Below are 20,343 nucleotides of genomic sequence, written 5' to 3'. Positions count from 1 at the left end.
GTGCCGGGGGGGGCGGTGTTGAAGTCCTGGAGCCGGTTTGGGTTGCAGTTTCCCTGCGCTGGGGATCCTCTCCCCTCCTCACCAGCACCAGGCTCCTCCCCCCTCGGCGCGGATGACACTAGAACCTCCTTAAGTTGCGTCGCGCCACAGCTGTCTGCGAACACTGAGCTGCCTGGCGCCGTCTTGATACTTTCAGAAAGAATGCATTCCCCTTAAAAAAAAAAAAAAAAAAAAAAAAAAATACTGAGAGAGGGAGAGAGAGGAAAAGAGAGAGAGACGGAGAGAGCAAGGCAGAGCGAGCCACGCAATCCGACCGAGCAGGTCACACGCCTCCTGCTCCTCCTCTCTGCTCCTCGCTGCTCAGGTTGGTACTCGTCACTTTTTTTTTTTTTAGGTTTGATTTTCCCCCTTCACTTCGGAGGACTTTAAATTTTTTTTAAAAACTCAACTTTCCTCTTTTGGAGGTTTTCTAGAGGCTGGAAAGAAGGTCCTGGGACCTGTGTCCCCGAGAGAGGGACTTGTCCTCCAAGTTGTAACCGCTCAGTCAGTCCCGGGCTCCCGCGAGCCGGGCTGCTGGGATGTCCCCGGAGTCTTGCTTCCTGTCCGGCTGCGTTCCCGCGCGCGTGTGCCTGTCCCGGGTGCGCCGGGCCTGGCGGGCGGGTCGAGGGGAGGTGGTGCCACCGCAGAAAGTCAGGTGCTACGGTACTTACGGGCTCATGCAGGTCTCTCTCTTCTCTCCCTTGCAGGTGACCCGAGGAGAGAGCCTCTGAGGAACCCTGGTGCAGAGGAGCCTCATTTGCAAACTGCAGCGTCTTCGCCCCGCTCTTTTACAATTTTGGTCCCCTTTTATCCTGCCGTACCTAGTTTTTGGATTTTCCCCCTTCTTCTCTTTGCTACACAACCCCTCAAAGAGTTTTTTTTTTTAAACCCTTTCATTTGCTCACCTTTCCTTCCCAGCCTTCCCATTCCCCCACTGAAAACAAATCATTGAACCACCCCCGGCTCCCCGACGGCAGGAGCCCCCCGACCTCCCAGGCCGACCGCCCTCCCTGTCCGCGCGCGGGTTCCGGGCCCGGCGAGAGGGCGCCAGCGCAGCCGAGGCCATGGAGGTGACGGCGGACCAGCCGCGCTGGGTGAGCCACCACCACCCCGCGGTCCTCAACGGGCAGCACCCGGACACGCACCATCCGGGCCTCGGCCACTCCTACATGGAGCCGGCGCAGTACCCCCTGCCCGAGGAGGTGGATGTACTTTTTAACATCGACGGTCAAGGCAACCACGTTCCATCGTATTACGGAAACTCGGTCAGGGCCACGGTGCAGAGGTACCCTCCGACCCACCACGGTAAGTCCACCCGGGGTGCGGGGACCCCCGGCAGTCGCGCCCGCTCTCCGGGATTGGGGAGGCAGGGAGGGACCCGGGGGTGGAGACACTAAGTGGAAGCCCCCATGTGTCGTTATTGATTCATTTACAAAAAAATCGGGGCCCGGAAATGGGCGAGGAAGCCGTCTCGGTCGTCGTGAGGGTGTGTTTTTAACAAGAGTCGCAGCAAGCAAATGCTCTCCGTGGCTGGTGTCCCTAGGGTCTGGCGCTCACCTGGCGGGCACCGAGCTGCAGCCCTCTGTCCACGCGCGGCCGCAGTTTCGGGGTCCCAGGAAGTCCCAGGCGCGCGGCGCCAGGGCTCTGCCTCCGCGGCCGAGGTTCCTCGGGTTTGGCAGCCGGCGCCAGCCAGGCCCGGCTCGGACTCGTCTCTTGTAAAGGGCTTCGCCCTCCCTGTTCTCCTGCAGCTCCTTCTAGGGGGCTTCAACTTGTTTCTCCCGGCGCACTTTCAAAGAGGCCCGAGAGACGTATTTATTCACACCCCTGCCTTTGACCTTTCCCCATAGTTAGCGCATTTGATTTTTAGGTAGGTCTCCTACCTGGCTTCAGGAATGGAATTCTGGTGCTTGAAGGCGTTTGGGGGGAAAGACCACTGTCTTAAGTTGGAGAGATCTGGGGTTTCCTAGATTCCCGGCTGCACAGAAATTTCCTGCGTCTTTTCTTCCGGTTGCCTCATTCTCTGCAACTTTGCTTTACTCTCTCCTCCGGCCTACAGCAGTCCTATTGGGCTCCCATGTAGGACTTAGGATACATCAGGATTTCTTTTCTTAAGTAGGAGCGGTTCCAGTTACCTTTTATTTTCCTTCACCTTGAGAAGTTTAGGAGAGTTCTGAAATGTAAAAAAGAAACTCAGCCTTGTGTAGTTAGTGGAAATCAGCTCTAACGCTTTTCAGCTGTAAGTCTGTTCCTAAAGAAGAAATAGCAAAAATCGGGGTGAAGAAAACGTGAGGCTTTCTCCGTCCAGCCAGACCCAGGTCTGCCCTGGTGCCCCTGCTCGGAGCCCGCTTTGGCGCCGATGACATAGCCCCTCCGGCAGCAGGCGTCCTCTGCCCTGCTGTGGCCAGGCTTTAAACAATCGTTTCTGCGGATGGGGCGCTCTTTGCCCACGTTCTGTGTAGATCAGCAGTTAAGTGGAAATGCGGTAGATGCAGACTTAATAATATTATTTACTATAGTACTTCCTGCATAATATGAATCTTAACCCTTGGTGTTCAGAGAACCCTCCTTTCCCCCTCAACTCTCCTCCCCTTCCTCTCTCTTAAGATTTTAGTTTCAGTATTGTTCTTAATGGTTGAATAGAATGTCAAAAGCTGGGGCAGGTGCTGGATTAAAAGATCAATAATGTGTGCTTTTGCACTTGCAGTTTGAAGGTTCCCCTCTCAGCGTGTGTGGACTTGTGTGAGTTATGGCTATCTTAAAATTGTGTATTTTAAGTGAAGGCTAAATATACTCTGCATCTGAATCATCCTTGGTTTAAAATATACACATAAACTGGAATTTTGTATCTCAGAGGCTCAGGTGAAAATTCACGTATCACATTGGTGGAGTCACGGCTTCTAGGGCAGATGGGGCTAATTTTACTTTCTTCTCCTATAGGATTTGGGAGGGTGAGAAAAGCAGAAAAAATTGCCACCCCAGAGTCAAGCCTTGGTAACTTTCTCCAACAGCCCGAGCAATGAAAATTTCCTTGCAAATTTCAGGCCTTTTGGAAGCAGCCTTGCTGATTCTTTGCAAGCGCTGCATTAGGTTTCTTGGAGCTAACCCTAAAATGTGCCCTGTCTTCTTTCCCTAGCCCTCTCCTTCCTGCATTCGGCACTGGAAGCCGGGCCTCTCTCCAGGGTCAGGAGTGTTCTCCTGGTGTTGAGCTGTTTGTTGTGTGGCCTGGCTTGATCCTTCAGGCCTCATCATTCACAGCCGACTCTCTTATCAGGCTGCCTGGGATTAAGTCTGGGATGGGGGACTCCAGGCCATTGAAGGAAACCAATAAATCAAGTCAGGTTCTGGAGAGGGACCTCAGGGAATGTGATTTAGACAGTGTATCTGGAGAGTCCAAACAAGCCAAGGGCCCTTCTCCACTCCTTTGCAGCATTTCTGGGGGGTCAGGCACAGGCCCTCAATTCCACTGGATTTGGTGGGACATTCCTGTGAGGGAGAGGAGTGGACAGAGTCTGCCCCCTACCCTGGCCAGGTACTCTGGGCACCACTCAGGTTAGAGACACTGGGCCTGAGCTGGGTCTGGGTCTGTGCTTAGGCTTTTGCTGCCAGGGAGGCTGGGGGGCAAAGGGGAGACCCCCAGGTGTGTCCCAGGGCCGCTCTCACCGCCTTTCTCTCTCCTGCCCTTGCCGGCGGGCTGCTGCAGGGAGCCAGGTATGCCGCCCGCCTCTGCTGCACGGATCCCTGCCCTGGCTGGACGGTGGCAAAGCCCTGGGCAGCCACCACACCGCCTCGCCCTGGAACCTCAGCCCCTTCTCCAAGACGTCCATCCACCACGGCTCCCCGGGACCCCTGTCGGTCTACCCCCCGGCCTCATCCTCCTCCCTGTCGGGGGGCCACGCCAGCCCGCACCTCTTCACCTTCCCGCCCACCCCGCCGAAGGACGTCTCCCCGGACCCGTCGCTGTCCACCCCGGGCTCAGCCGGCTCGGCCGGCCAGGACGAGAAGGAGTGCCTCAAGTACCAGGTGCCGCTGCCCAACAGCATGAAGCTCGAGTCGTCACACTCCCTCGGCAGCATGACCACCTTGGGAGCCGCCTCGTCGTCGGCCCACCACCCCATCACCACCTACCCGCCCTACGTGCCCGAATACAGCTCCGGACTCTTCCCCCCCAGCAGCCTGCTAGGGGGCTCCCCCACCGGCTTCGGGTGTAAGTCGAGGCCCAAGGCGCGATCCAGCACAGGTAGGAGCCACCTCTCCCCTGGGAGCCCTTCCCCCTCCTCCCACCTCCCTTCTGAATCCAGGGCAGGGCAAAGAGCAGCAGAGAGCACCCCCCAGGGGAGCTGGGGGTGTTCCAGCCCCTTCTGCAATTCGCTCTCTTCTCATCCTTCCAGCCCAGCCCAGCCCAGCCCAGCCCAGCCCAGCCCAGCCCAGCCCAGCCCAGCCCAGCCCGGGAAGAGCGAGGTGCGTCCTCCTATCTCGTTCCTGTCTTTGGAAACAGAGGGGAGGTGGGGTCTGATTTAAAACCCCCAATGAGCTGGGGAAGGAAAAAAGACAAACGAAAACAAAGCAGTGCCCTCTCCCGCCTGTCGCAGGGCTCGTGCACTCTGCTGCTGACCTTCAGTCGGTTTCCAAGACCAAATGGAAGGCCGCGGGAATAAATCTTTAGTGTTTAATGCTAAAACGAAACCTCTTCAAACCTAAACAAACACAGGTCCCTCCTGTGACCCCTTTGGCCTCTGTCAGTCTTACTGTTCCTCTGTTCTCAGCTCAGAGGGGGCCGTGCAGTGAGGACAGCCCTTTCTATAGACATGTATAGGTAAAGTGTGAGTGTACACATATGTTTGGGGGGGTGCGGGAACCTGGGTAAAGCAGCACACACTGTTTGCGTGGAAAAGGGGGCTCTTGGGCTGACTACCAGTACCAGGAGAAGAAGGTGGCTCTGCATGGGGGAAGCAGAGCTGAATGAAAATCAAACGTCGTGCTCGGCCCAGTAAGTTATCTGCACTGTCTTCTGGAGCTGTCTCAGTGCGGCAGGGGCAGGAAGCCGGTTCAGGACACATTCTTCCATTGATCTGAAGCCAGAGGAGGTAGAGAGGGCTGAGAGACTCTGCAGGTGTGTGTCTCAGCTTCCCCCACGTATTCCCTTTCCAAAAAGCAAACCTCGTCTAGCAGCATGCTGCATGTTTATTCTATTGGTGTTGTCACCTGTATTAAAAAAAAAGCAACAACAACAACAAACAAAAAACCTGTAAAATACTTCTGCTTTAAAAAGAAAATAATGTATCACCAATTTTGTTTCTTTCTGAAGCAATTAAGTTAAACAGAGTTAGGGATTTTGTGAGATAAAATTTAATTGTATTTTTTAGGTGTGATTTTGTGAAAATTGTCATGTCTCCTTAGGGGTGTTCATTTCAGGGCAGGCATCTCTGGTCCACTGGAATTGTCAGGTCTCTGCCTTCTGTCCATCCGGATCCTATATAAAAGGCAATAGTGGAAATCCCTTGTCTTTTAAGGACGAGATGAGTGGTCTCAAAACGGAGGTCCCCAAATTCCGGTTTGAAAAACTTCAGAGGGAGGGCTCTAGGAGCCCAGTGACCATGAGATCAGTTTTCAGGGTTTTTTTCCAGGGTGACATTCACTCTGACTGCCTGAGCAGGACTGTCTCTATTTAGTTGATATGTTTTAGCTAATCCAATTATTTTCAGACTGCTGCACGCGACAGTTGCACTGTTTATCCCGAGCCAGGAACTTTAATAGAGTCCGGATGCGGTTAGGCTGACAGAAAAACTCAGACCTGCATGTTCAGTGCATGAACGTAGGCAGGAGGGAGAGAGAGGTGGGCCGGCTGGTGGAGTCAGAAAGAAAGCTAGAGGCGGGGAGAGCGAGGAGGAAAGTGGCCCGGTGCCCTGGTCAGGGCTGGGCTCGACAGTGGGGAGAGGTGGGGGTCCAGCCGGACGCAGGAAAACAGGCTGCAAGGCTGACTGTAAAGAGAGCAAACCTGTGCATTTGAGGTTGTAATGGGATTTTTTTTTAAAAGTTCTTTTTTTCTGGTAGAGGTAGGGGAAAGATCGTGGTAACTGAGGCCGCTGTGGTGGTTTGTGTGGGGGGAGGGGATAGAGTGACTTTTCCAAAAGACTCTGGTTTCTTTGCCCTCATTTCCACGTTTGATTTCTTCTCCTCTGTTGTGCACACTTTCTGCCTTCACTTTAATTTCTTCCTTTTTCTCTTTTCTCTCCTGAACTCTCTGAACATGGAGAGGAAAAAAAGAGTGATGGTTTCTCTAAGCGGGAGCTAGGGGTACCTATCCACCTATTTTTTTTGACGGAGAGGAAAAAAAGAGTGATGGTTTCTCTAAGCGGGAGCTAGGGGTACCTATCCACCTATTCTATTTTTTTTGATGAGGTGGAGGGGAGCCCATTGAAATTTGGCTCTGCACTTCCTCCTCCTCATCCCTTTCTCACAGTCATGAAAACCAAGAACAGCACACCTGGTCAGCGAGGGAGCCGGGACTTTTGGGAGTGTGGAAGGGAAGTTTCAAGAAGCCCTCTGTGTGCAGAGGGTGGCAGTGGTGGGAATTCTCGAGGAGGGGATTCTCTTGGTTTTAGTGGTTGCTAGCTTGCTTTCTTTTTAATAAACCTCTTCTTTGCAAATACATTTGCTGAAGGAGGAGACAGAGAAGAGAGGGTTGTCGGGGTTGTCGCTGCATTTTGGAGCAACGGTTGACGCTGTGGTTAGGGCACCCACTGCTTTCTTAACGCCCAGTGCTGGGCTATATCTTTGTAAACAAAAGACAAAGCCTTTTTACAAAGGGCCATTTCTTAGTTCTCCTGGCCCCCTTTTGACTGTGGGCATCTCCCTCTACTTTCCTTTGAGCCATCTCCTGTCTCTCTCCCTACCCCCTTCGCACAGACCAGAGTCAGGGTTTCAGTCCCAGGTGCAAGGGCGTTTGCAAATGGTTGTTGAAAGTCAAGAGGCCTCGCAGCTCTGTGGTTCTTGTCACCTAAGAGAGAGGTGTTTGCCTGAGCAGCTCACAACAGGCAGGGGCGAGGAGAGGGAAAGAAAGAAAGCAGGAGAGAGTCAGGGTCTGCTTTAGGATAACCGGCTGTCTGCTGGAGTCACAGACCAGAGGCAACCATGTGAAAAGCAAGAGAAAAGGCCACACAAGGCAATCATAAACTTGCAGAGTGAATCAAGACAGAAAATTGCTCTAGTGTGCAGAGCATCGCCAGAAAGGGAACCAGTCTAGCTTTCAAGGTCCCTCTGAAAAGGAAGCTGTCATCCTCCCTACTGCCTGACAAACTAAAGGAAATCAGACTGATCGTGTCAGGTTGGGAGATCCCCCTGCACCAGGGTGCCTAGGAGCAAGCCAGCCACCCACCCCTCCCCACAGCAGCTACTCCACCCAGAGCCCCAGCCCGGACAGGCCTGGTGCTGCTGTCCCCAGAAAGGGCTGACCTGGTGCCCACTTGGACAGGAAAGGCCAGGCCTGCGGCCTCCTGGCTCGGGCTGCCAGCACCTCCTCGCCCACTCGCCTTGAGCTCCTGCTTCACACCTCCCCCATCCAGTCTGCCACATGCCCCACGCTTTTGACCCTAAATGAAAGGTGTCTGGGTATGATTCAGTTTCTATGTATACTTGCAGGGGTTCTTGGACCCAGAGAAGGCTCTCTGTAGACCCCAGGATATGAACCCTTTTAGAATCTGGAGAAAAAAATAAAATGTTCCTAACTCCTCAAAAAATTTTTTGGAAGAAGCAAAGTAGAAACTACTCAGCACCATCCCTGACTCTAATGGAAAAGGGAACCATTTTTCACTTGCAGAAGTCCTAACTTTCCCACAGAACTTGTCCCTGGAGAAGACTACAGGCCCTCAGGTGTGAACCCCCCTAGTTCCCTCATACTTGGTTTGGGGGGTTTCCAAAGGCCCCATAGGTCCCAGGGCTGCCAAGGCAGAATTCTCTTCCTTTCAGGGGAGTCAAAATTCCCAAGAAAACTTTGGGTTCTCTTCTCCACCCCCTTCCCATCTTCATGATAGGTTGGTGTTAATTGATAAATCTCCCCTAAAGCAAAACAATCTTTAGGGTTCTTCTTCCCCGTCTGCCACACAGCAGTGTCCCAGCCCCTGGGCCTCCCCTCTCTGGGGGACTGACTTGAGCTGAGCCGTTCCCTCCTGCAGGGAGGTGGGTGGGGGATGCCAGTTCCCTCCTGGATCTATGCACTGCTGGGGCCATCCTTCTGTCCCCCAAAAGTGGAGGAGGAGATTCTCTTAGAAAGCATCCTCCTCTCCCTTCTCCTGCAGAGGCTGAAATCAGTTCACAAATTCCTCCATGTCCTAAAATGGTAATTTAAGGGATTCTTCCAAGGAACGTTCTGGGGGTGGGCCTGGGTCACTCTCCTGCCGTAGTCCCTGGAGTGAATGCCTCACACGACTCAAACAAACCCGGCTGGGCCGGTTTTTTGTTTATTTTGTTTGTTTGTGTTTTTGGAAAAAGAGAAACTGTAGGCAGGCCTCAGTTCATGAGCTGACCAAGACCTCTCCTCCCCCTTGGTTAACCTGCCTCTTCTCCTGATCTTGACCCATTCTTCATGCTGTCTCCCCCAACACCTCCCTGCCTAAAGTTTGCACTGCGTTTCTCTCCAGCAGCCCCTGGCCGGTCAGGCTGGGGTCATAGTTTAACTTCTGTCCCTGTAACAGTGGCTGGAAAGCTATGGAAATCCTTGGCGTTTTCTAGAGAGAAAAAAACATGGTGAGTGGAATAAGTGGATCCTGCTGGGTCTTAATCTGCTAATTTCCAGCCAGGGACCTGTACAGTTTTATTGGAAGTAAAATCTAAAGCACTAGCTACTCAAATCAATCAGCCGATTGATCAATCTATACATCTATTTATTATCTGTTTCTCTGTCTAGCCATGGATTAATCTTTCCTTTCCCCCATCCTGATCTTCATTATTTAATCAATCTGTATAGACAGACCTAGTGATGTTATAATGGGTCACCTTTGTTTTCCTTTCTTCCCTTTGAGGGAAATGAATGGAATGTTTTGCTTTTGCTACTATCCAGGGCTCAGAATTTTCTCAGGGAAGTATTTCAGGTTGAAATCTGCCTTCCTGCCTGGTTCTGCCTGATCTTCCCCATCAAGCCGGGCAGGCCAGGGACAAGCTTCTGTCGCTCTTTATTCACCCGCCACTGCCTTGGCCGCGATGTGTGTGTGTATGGGGGATGGTTGTGCCACACAGGACAGTGACACTTGTCAACTTTGTAGCACCTTAGGAGGAGGTGGGGGCAGAAATGTTCCCTGAAAGGGGAGGAAGAAAGAAAAAACTTTTCAGTTTTACTTTTCCAAATGCTGTCTGCTTTTCTGTGTGTTTTCCTTCCATAAGTGACTCATCTGTGACTTTGTTTCCAGAAGGCAGGGAGTGTGTGAACTGCGGGGCGACCTCGACCCCACTCTGGCGGCGAGATGGCACCGGCCACTACCTTTGCAATGCCTGCGGGCTCTACCACAAAATGAACGGACAGAACCGGCCCTTGATTAAGCCCAAGCGAAGGCTGGTAAGTCCCCTTGGGCAGGACTGGCCCCACGCTCACCGTTTGGCGTTTTTCATTTCCTCTCTTCAGGAAGGACAGCTTTCTGCAGGAAATTGGCAGGACAGCTCAAAACCATGTCAGCTCGCTTGGGACAGTTTCTTTTTTTTAATCTTTTTTCTAATTAGATATGTAAAGAGGCTTTTTTTTCCCCCCTCTCCATGTTTCTTAAGTCACTTCTCCAACTTTTAAGAATGCTGCCCTCTTGGTGGTCAAATCTGAAATGTATTCCCTAATAGCATAATGGTGCTAACAGTGCCAGGACCCATGATTTAAAATGCCTTGATAATCGCTGCTTCCCAGAGAAATTTAGTTCAAGGATGGAATGCTCCAGGAACCATCCAGAACATGTTCCTGAGGGAGCTGAAGGTAGGTTTTGCGGAGGGGATTGCAGACTCAGTGTCGTAGATGAATCTCTCGTGCTCATGCTTTAAGATGGATGGGCCAATTAACTGAATTTCAGGAGCAGCAGCCATTGAATCTAACACATGTTTTCTTCTTTCTGGTCTTAGAATTGAGGATTTCCCACAGGTGATTCCAGTGGGAAAAGTTTTGTGGGTCCTGTCTTGCCTCAGTCTCCTGCAGCATTTGGTCTTATTTTCTCTTTGAACTGCTATCAGTGGGGTGATAGTCTCCCCACCACCCCCTCCTTTTTTCCCTTTTCTAAACTTCTTGATCATTAGGACTTCTTGAGAACACCTGGTACTGTCAAGCATTTAAAAAGAAACCTAGCAGGAGAGGTTCATCTGTAAGCTTGTCTTTGGAACCTGAGGCCAGACTGAATGGTAAACGTATGTCAGAGACAAATAAAAGCAAGCTTGGCAAATGCCAACTCTAACCACAGTCGAGAGATCAAAATGCTTTTTGTGGTGCTGACATCCACCAAACAGGGAGGAGGGGAATTTCCCCATGCAGAGTAATGGATGAAGTAGCATCCACCAAATCCTAAGGGGGCAGGAAAAAACACCTCTGTATTCTTTTTAAAGATTTGTCTTCCCCATCAGATCGTAGTGCAGCTCATCACCTTTCACATCCTATTTAGAACAAGGAAGGACTTTCTAGGGATGGAAGTCCCACGTGACTTTAATTTTTGGCAATTCTAGATCTCTAGGCTTTCTTCTTTCTGATCTTTGCCCTCTTCTCCAGCTTTCTCAACCTCCCCCCATTTCTCCTCATGCAGCGTGGTGTTTTTTTTTTTCCTTTCTCTCATGTGCAAAGCTAACTTCCTAGGAAATAGCTGCCGGATATCTGAGCACAGGAGATAACTCATAAACAACAACTCAGCTTCCCCAACCTAAACATCAAGATGTTTGAACGTATCAGAACAAGAAGTGCTTGAAAAAAAAAAGAAAAGAAAAATGGCTGGAGGTGTTAGCCCAGAATGAATATGATCACACCACAAAAGAATGTTCTGAATCACTCAGAACCTGGCCTTAGTTAAAAAAAACAACAACAACAAAAAAATAAAACCAGCAAAAAACTTCTTGTTAAAATAAGTCATGGTACCATTAGAGTTGTTGTTGTTTTTTTTTAAGGTAAAGATAAAGAAGGAAAAAGAGAGGGCTGAAAATTGTAAACTATGGATGATGGATGAGCAGGAGTTCATTTGACACTTTCTTGGGGTTTCTTCTGTTTGTACAGATTGCAGAGGAGGTTTCTACTTCCATTTTATATAATTTTGTATTCCCTCACCTTTCATAGGAAATCTCCAGACCTCTGAGTAATAATTGCTTTTAATTCTAGAGTTCATTGGCTGTCACATTTTAAGCTGTCTTTTTCTTTCTTAATCATCTGCCCTGGGTGATTTGATATTTTAGTTCCATGGAATTCATACACTACAGGGAGACACTCAGAACACATTTAGAATTTGTGTTTAAGTCCTTAGATATATCTGACTGCTGAACACCTAGATAGAACCTTTCATTTTCTTCTTTCCTACATTTCCTGTCCCTTCACCCTCGCTCCGTCTTTCCAGTTTGCTCTTTTTGTTTTCCACATTTGCAGATTCACTGAAGACCCATCATGGAGCTAGCTCTTCCAGGAGATGCATATCTAACACTGAATAAACTCATGCAGGAAACAGGAGAGATGACTGAAGGGAAGATCTGTAGATTTTTTTTTTCCTGGTATTGCCAGGATTTTCATATGTCACAACTAGCAAAACACTGAGCAGCTTGCATTATTGATATACTCTGCCTCCTGCTAGGGAACCGAACAGTGTGGCTTTTAGAAACTGACTGTATGTAAGTTCACATAAAGTCAGTAGGACCGGAGACATACTCTGAGCTTGCTTGTACTTATGTTACCATCCATATACTGCAAAGGGTTACACTGAACCTCGTCCTTTGGAGCACTGATTTTACCAGTTGGTATTATGTACTTGTGCTAAACGTTCAAAATTGTTGAGATGGGAAATCTTGTGCCTGAGTAGGTATTAGTCCACTATATCTGAATATCTCTTTTAAAGAAAAAAAAAAAAAAAAAAACTATAGGAAGATGAATAATCACATATAACATAATTGTCAAAATCATTAAGCACCAGCTTTATGTAGCACTTTCTTCCCAAGAGTACAAAAGTGAAACAGTTATTTAAGTATTAAATTATCACGTTTCATAATGACAGGTGGGCATAGTCGTGTGGCATTAGAATTAGCACTCTTGACTGTGGTGGATTATTTTCAAAATGAACAGCAAAAAAAGTAGAACCTTCTTTATTATGACAGATCAGGGCTGTTTTTAATTTCTAGTTCCTTAGAACACAGAAAAGAATTACTTAAAAAAAAAAAGTTATAGTTCTGCTATTTAGAGCCCATAGGAACATATCTGTGGAACAATTTAGTGGCTTTGGAAGGAAAGGAGTCAGTCTGGTTAATTCAAAATTGCCACTGGGTTTTCTATTTCTGGTAGCTTCAAGTATTGGGCCCAACTTTTTGCATGATAACATATTGATAGAAAAATGCACCAGGATCGCTGTAGTTTTTGTTCCAGGTTCTTATAACCATACCAGAATTTTCTGGATCACAGATAAAGACTAGCCGAATTCTTTCTCCTTCTCTTGACTTTTCTTTGGTAATATTTTTGAGTCCAAGAGTGGGAATAATTTTGCAGTTAAAATTTTCTTTGTCTGATGGGAAGTGAGGAGAGAGAGGGGTATGTTAGAAGTGACCCAACTCCATTTTCTTTCAACAGTTTTTGAGTTTAATTTTTTAGAAAAATATGGACATTGAGCACAGTCATCTGATAAAATCAAGTGCTGCAAACAGTAAAATAAAAATCTCCCTTTTAAAGGAAATGAAGGCAGTGACACAACTGGGGAATTAAAATTCAAGCTGAGGCTGACATTTGACCTGTGTGTTCTACTCGGTGGTCAGCAAATAGGAAATACCTAATTTCACGAAAATGAAATGCGACAAGGGCAGGGATGGGAGCCCAGGGGTTCCTGTGAGATAGCAACATTCCTGTTCTTTCGAATTTGTTCCATTAACTGACAGCCACCTAAAGGGAGTGAGGGTGGCTGTCCTGTGAGTGGCAAGTGTCCAAGTCTGAAGGTATGGGCTGTGTAAATTTAGAGCTGCTGCACATCGACAGGGTCTCATGGGCTTAGGATGTCCTCTTCCTAGTAATGCCAGCCAGGAGTGTGTGCCATACACATGCACAGAGTTCCTCTCAGGGACCGTGTTTACTGCTCTGTTAGCTCTCTGTTCTCTTGCATTTCTTTATTTGGGATCTATGAAGTGTCCTGATGCTTCGGCTTGCTCTGCCTTTGCTCTTAGCATATCCTGATGGGCTGTTTGAGGATTGGTAGTATATTGAGGATTGATAGTCTATTGAGGATATTCTATTTGGGGATTGATACTGTACTGAAGATTGATATTCTATTTCGGGATTGATATTCTTGGGAGTTGGGCTTGAAAAAGACTGCTCGTGTGCCTGGGCCTAGTAAATAAGTTGATTGAAAGCCCGGTACCAAAATTAGTGTGGCTAATTCAAAATTGCTACCCATAAAAACAAACCCTCTGGTGTACTTCGTGGGACTGGGGCAGGAGGATAATATTCTCAGGAAGGTGGCGCCGGCTTTCTGATCCTCCCGAATCCTGTCCCAGAAAGCCACAGCTTAAATTCTGCACACGTTAGTACAGTCCGATACTCTCCTATCCAGTGGATTGGCTACATTTTTCTTCTGTAGGCAGCTTTTGGGGATCTTTATTACTTTCATGTGGAAATATCTGTAAAATCTTACCTTTTTAAAGGGTCATTTTCATGACTCTCATTCCCTATTAAAGAAAAAAGTAAAATACATTTTAAATCAACAACAGAAAAACATAGAATATTAAACGTATAGGACTGACACTTTGTTAGAAAGTGTTTCTTTGAAACCATACCACAAGACTACAATAGAATAAATATTAATTATATTACTGGTAGGCAATTAATGAATTAAAGCTCTTACTTCCACTCCTTTTGTTTATCAAATGCAAGGAAAAAGAATCAAATTTATCAAATCTTGATACCTACAAGTGATCTGTCATGTACAATGACCACAATCCTAACCAAACCCTATAAAACAACAGGAAATGGTATTCATAGTGGAATCAGTATCATAACCTAACATTCTCAAACTTGAGTAGCATGATTTTTCCAGACTAAGGGAAGCACGAAGGGAAGGTCTAAGAGGTATACTTACTTTGTTGTGACACAACACAGCTTCTCCAGCTCTTCAGTGCAAATTGTTTACGATGCATGGGTTTAGGATGAAACACCGTATCAAGGAAGCTAGGTCTATGGGCAATGTACTTAGCAGCATGGCAAAGTACAGGAAACAAACCAGGGACAAGGACCCTTGCAAAGATCTTCCAAGTGCCACTAGAAAAGGGCTTAATAGATATCAATGTACTTCTTGCTATTCCTCTTCTGAGGAAGATGCTGGTAAGCTCACTTAGTTCTAGCCATTTTCTCTACCCTCTAAAGAAAAACATCTGGAACAACGTATTGATTCATGTATAGTAGTCACTCTCTGGTCTTACTTCCAATTGCAATGTAAGTGTGAAAGTCTTGGTGATTTCAGTTTTATCAACTGCAGCCTCTTGAGATTGTCCCCTTTCAGTGCTAGAGAGACTACCTGCACCAACTCATCTAGTGGGATGGTCCAGGTAGTGCTGTGTACTGCTACATGATGTCATTTTTCTCAGCCCACCCCATTACATGGCCAATGTCTATAGAAATTACATTGGAACTTTACTTTCTCACAGCACTCAAAAAAGACATCCAAAGTGTTATTCCAATTATATGACTATTCTGGAAAAAGCAAAACTATGGAAACAGTAGAAAGATCCATGGTTGCCAGGGGTTTGGGGGAGGGAGGTAGGAATAGACAGAGCACAGAGAATACATAGGCCAGTGAAAGTATTCTCTATATGATATGACAATGGCAGCACATGTCACCACACATTTGTCAATACCCATAGACTGTACGACACCAAGAGTGAGCCCTAATGCAAACAAATATGGATTCTGGTGATAATGATGTGTCAGTGTAGGTTCATCAGTGTGCTATATTAATAATGCGGCTCTGCATGGGCAGGATGTGGCATGTTTGACAAATTTCTGTATCTTTCTCTCAATTTTGCTGTGAACCTAATACTGCTCTGAAACGTAAAGTTATTAATTAAAACAAAGATATTCACTCAACCTGCTATTACCATATATGCAAGATGCAGTCACCTCGAATGTTGGAGGTAATTAAAGATCAAAATAAAAGAATATGGGGCCGGCCCCGTGGCGCACTCGGGAGAGTGCGGCGCTTGGGTGCGCAGCAGCACTCCCGCCGCGGGTTCGGATCCTATATAGAGATGGCCGGTCGGTTGCGATCCCCTTACCGGTCACAAAAAAGACAAAAAAAAAAAAAAAGAATACAACAAAATTGTGATGAATTGTGTGTGTGTGTATCTTTCTTTCCTATTTCCACAGAGATATAGGAAAATTAACTGGCTGTACATTTTTTAAAACAGTTGGCTGTGATGAGATATGATCTCACTGTGTCCAATCTAAAAATATATATTATATAATATTAGAATTTGAATATGATGTCATAGAATAAGAATATGAGTTTGTCAGAGAGAAGCCAAGGAATCTTCTCTTCTCCACTGCTCCCTCCTACTCTACTCTTTTTTTTTTGGCAGCTGGCTGGTATAGGGATCCGAACCCATGACCTTGGTGTTATCAGCACCACACTCTTACCAACTGAGCCAAGCAGCCAGCCCCCTATCCTATTCTCAATTAGCTCTGTCTTCGTGGGTGGGCTGCAGGGACTGGGAGAGAGAAACTGCTTCATCTCCAAGAGTGGTTTTTCTCTCTTCTCTGGTTTAGTAGGAATTTGTATGAGGGGGCGATTTATGTGTATTTAACAATATGAGATAATAATCTATGAACATTTTCGTTATGTTGTGTTTTGTTTTGTTCTGCCCATCTAGATATCTATACGTGTGTGCCCTAAGTTTCTTCTTATCTGGGTGTTTAGATAACTGCCTATCTCAGTATCAGCGGATCTGGGTGGTGTTGTGACTAGTTATCTGGGGTTGTGTGGCTATCTGTGTAACTAGATATTATATTTAGATATCTGGCTATGGATATCTAGATATCTGCGTGAAGAGCTGTGTATCTGGACATTATCTTGGGGAAGATTTGATGTGGGAGTACATTCCTGTCATGTCTACAGCTGCCTCTTTGTCTTGATACTGACTTTAAGAAGGAACCCTGAGACATTCTTCTGGCAGTGACCTTTCTTGGTTCGCGTTGCCTTCTCAGCTCCGATGTGGGGCTGTGTCCCTCTTTTCAGGTGACCCCTGCCATCTTGGCTCTAGGAAGCTGTGTGTCTGCTGCTCTCACAGCTTGCTCTCTCTTGGCCATTTGGATTCTCTCTTCCTTAACAGTCATTTTCTAATTTGGGGAGCTCCCCTCCTGGAGCCAGGGGTACATCTTTCTCTACCTTTGAGAACCCAGATGGAAAGGGCTGTTTCCCCCAGGAAGTCAGAAGGGACAGGGACTCTGACATGCATTCCTTGAGTCTCTTTGCCACGTTTCCCTGGGACCATGGCCAGACGTGCAGTTTGCTAATCGTGGCAGGTGTCTAATGTTCAGGTAGATCTAAGTCTGAGTCTGTGTGGGCAGTAGCCTCTGTTTGCTTTGTAAAGTCCCCTTTCTTGATTCGGGGCCCCCAAAGCAAACGTATTTAAAAAGAGACAAATGAGGTTTATCAAGAAGAAAGAGATTGTGGGCTGTGTCAGAAACTGAAGTCTAGTGATCTTTAGAGCAGGACTTTGCCACTGTCTCTTTACCTAGCTCATTCTTGGTCTTTAACTTTTAGGATGAGTGTGTGCTTGCTCCCCGAAAGTGGTTATTAAATTCTTGTTAATTGGTCATTTAGCTGTTTGTTTAGTTAGAAGCAGAGAGTTGGAACTAGGTAGAAGTAGCAACTTGCAATCATTGTAGTTACTGTTGGAATGGTACAGGTGAGGGATTACCATTTGGAAAGGTATGTTTTATTAAAATATGACCCTTGAACATACACATTCCAGGGGAAGATTTTACAGCACCTGTCGTTGTTAAGAAGGCGGGCGGAGGACAGGCAACCAAAAATTACTTAGCAGAGCAGATAACCGCAGTTTCTCCAAGGCAGACAGACTTAAGCACCTGAAGACTGATTACCTTGGCAGTGTTTTTACAGTCCCCAAACAGATTTTTCAGACAAGTAGACAAAATGGTATTTCCTTCTTGAATATTCCTCAGTAGCCTGTGCTCTTGAGAAATAGTCTAAGGAAAATCTAAAGAAATAAGACGGGTTTTTCTATTTTAGTTACCAGAGGAAAACAATCATACTGAGAAAAAGTAGACAAAATGGTATTTCCTTCTTGAATATTCCTCAGTAGCCTGTGCTCTTGAGAAATATTCTAAGGAAAATCTAAAGAAATAAGACGGGTTTTTCTATTTTAGTTACCAGAGGAAAACAATCATACTGAGAATGCAAATTTCCCTGAGTAAAAATTATTGATACAAATGAGCTTAATTAATAAGTTCTGCTTGGGGCATCTCACCTGTGGTCTCTTGGTCTCTGAAAGTGATAGAAGCTGCCAGTCTGACCCCCAGCCCCTCAGGCCTTGTGGGCGGTACTCGGGGTCCCTGGGAAGGAGGGGGCAGGAGAAGGTGGGAGGAAGGAGGGGTGGACTGAAACTGAAACAGATCCCTGACCTGGGGCCCGCGGCAGTGTGTGACAGCCTGTGCCATTTCAGAGGCGGCAAAAAAGTAAAAAAAAAAAAAAATTGATCTTTGTTTAGATTAACAGACCCCTGACTATGAAGAAGGAAGGCATCCAGACCAGAAACCGAAAAATGTCTAGCAAATCCAAAAAATGCAAGAAGGTGCACGAGGCGCTGGAGGACTTCCCCAAGAGCAGCTCGTTCAACCCGGCCGCCCTGTCCAGACACATGACCTCCCTGAGCCACATCTCCCCCTTCAGCCACTCCAGCCACATGCTGACCACACCCACGCCGATGCACCCACCGTCCAGCCTCTCCTTTGGACCTCACCATCCTTCCAGCATGGTCACTGCCATGGGTTAGAACCTCACCCGATGGGTACAGGGCTCTGTGCGTGAGTCCCGCCAACCCCTCTACTTGCGTTTTTGCAGGAGCAGTATCATGAAGCCTAAAGCAATGGATATATGTTTTTGAAGGCAGAAAGCAAAATGGTGTTTGCCACTTTTGCAGAGGAGCTCACTGTGGTGTCTGTGTTCCAACCACTGACTCTGGATCCCATTTGTGAATAAGCCATTCAGACTCATATTCCCTATTTAACAGGGTCTCTAGTGCTGTGAAAAAAAAAATGCTGAACATTGCATATAACTTATATTGTAAGAAATATTGTACATTTGAGGAAGGGACTTCATTGCATCTGGGTAGCTATAAGAAAGGCATGAAGGACGCCAAGAGTTTTAAGGAAAATGAGGGAAATAAAGTGTGGAGATTAAGAAGAAAATAGGTCTGATATCCAAATGGATGAATTGCCAGTTTTGTTTCCTTTCACTGGCCACAGTTGTTTGATGCATTAAAAGTTAAAAGAAAAAAAGAAAAAAAAAAAGAAAAAAAAAGAAAAAAGAAAAAAAAGTCATAGGCAAATCATTCGTTCAAAGCTGTGGGTCTTTGCAAAGGAAATATTAGTTTCGGGCAGTCAGTGCTGACACTCAAGATTGCCGTGGAGGGTTTCTGAGAGCCTTTTCCTGGGCCCACATGCTTTGTGAACAAGCCTCTGTAATTGTTGTTTGTATGTATAATTCAAAGCACCAAAATAAGAAAAGATGTAGATTTATTTCATCATATTATACAGACTGAATTGTTGTACAAATTTATTTACTGCTAGTGTTAAGAACTGCTTTTTTGTTTTGTTTTGTTTTAATATTTTCCTTCTCTCTCAATTTTTGGTTGAATAAACTAGATTATATTCAGTTGGCCTAAGGTGGTTGTGCTCTGGAGGGTTTATTTCACATTTTGTTTTTGGATGATATTTATTAAATAGCTTCTAAGGGTACAGCGGCATCTGTCTTCTTACTTCTCCCGCAGCCTGTGCTCTGAGGGTAGCAGCATATGAGCTACTGACCTGCATGTCGGCGACCCTGGCCGGACAGGTCTCGGCCTGGGAGCAGCCTGGCTGCCCGTTATTCCTGTCCTGCTCTGTGTTAGTGATCACTGCCTTTAATACAGTCTGTTGGAATAATACTATACAACTCATGAAATAAAGTTGAAATATTTTAAAACAACAAAATCACATCGTATCAAAGTGGTGGCCAAGCACTTCTAGAATGTGATAGCTCTAGCTAATTTAAGAACAAGGAGTTTACAATCAAAACCCAGACATGTTAAGTTATTCACTAGCAGACAGTGCTAACCCCAGATAGCACCCTCTATTGCTTTGGGAAGCTGGGGATATTTGGAGTTCTATATGCAGCCTGGAAGAATTTATCCTGGGTCTGGAGTAACTTCTGGGGTCCTCTAGTGAGCTGCAGGGTCTCTTCCTGCTTTCCTTGTGTACCTTGAGTAGACAATCTTCTCGAAGGAAAAGAGGGAAGATTTCCTCCCTGAGATTCACAGGGGAAAACTGTAGCTGACCGATTCCCCGAGGTTCTCTTCGAGATGTAACCAGCTAGGCTGCTCTTGAGTTTCGTTTCAGTTTTGCTTTTCTACTGTCGAATTGAATTACACCACAGTGAAGGGTTTATTGGAATGTTTGCGAAACACGAAATAACCATTTTGTAACTTATGCTGTATAGTTTCCTTATATGCTGTTGACAGAATGTGTAACTATGGCACACATTTAAAAATCTCTGTTAATCGCCTCTCTGCTTTCTTAGCAAATATTTTAAACCTAAAGCTAAATGTTGAAATAAAGGAGTAGAGAATTACTGAGATGCAAATGGAGATCTCACTGGCTCCTAATTAATGACCTACCATTCAAATGTTCTTTCCAATTACTTTAGAAGCACCAAAGGAAATAGGCACCTATGGCTGTATTAAACTTGGGAGATTTTAGTGTATAGCTCCAGTGTCTCAGGATTTGCCACCTCTTTTCTTCATGAACAGACTCGAGTTAATGCCCTTTCACCTTAAGAACAAGGAGTTCAAATTCTTGACATTCTTGGGGCAGGGAGGGGGGACACGTAGAAAAATCTCAAACTC

At 46.6% G+C, this 20,343-nt stretch overlaps 1 protein-coding gene across 1 annotated transcript; it reads left to right on the top strand.

Moving 5' to 3' along the window:
* Positions 1–1,103: 1,103 nt before the first annotated feature.
* GATA3 (GATA binding protein 3) lies at positions 1,104–19,427 on the top strand. The gene is made up of 4 exons (XM_008571328.1): positions 1,104–1,344; positions 3,740–4,276; positions 9,441–9,586; positions 17,950–19,427. Exons 1-4 carry the CDS (start codon positions 1,104–1,106, stop codon positions 18,232–18,234), a joined length of 1,209 nt encoding a protein of 402 aa, XP_008569550.1. The 3' UTR covers positions 18,235–19,427.
* Positions 19,428–20,343: the final 916 nt, after the last annotated feature.

The sequence above is a fragment of the Galeopterus variegatus genome, unplaced genomic scaffold, assembly GCF_000696425.1.
Source record: "Galeopterus variegatus unplaced genomic scaffold, G_variegatus-3.0.2 Scaffold680, whole genome shotgun sequence".
In the NCBI taxonomy this organism is placed as follows: Eukaryota; Metazoa; Chordata; class Mammalia; order Dermoptera; family Cynocephalidae; genus Galeopterus; species Galeopterus variegatus.
Note: the sequence above shows the minus strand (reverse complement) of the source record. Positions and strands in the feature narration are given on the sequence as shown.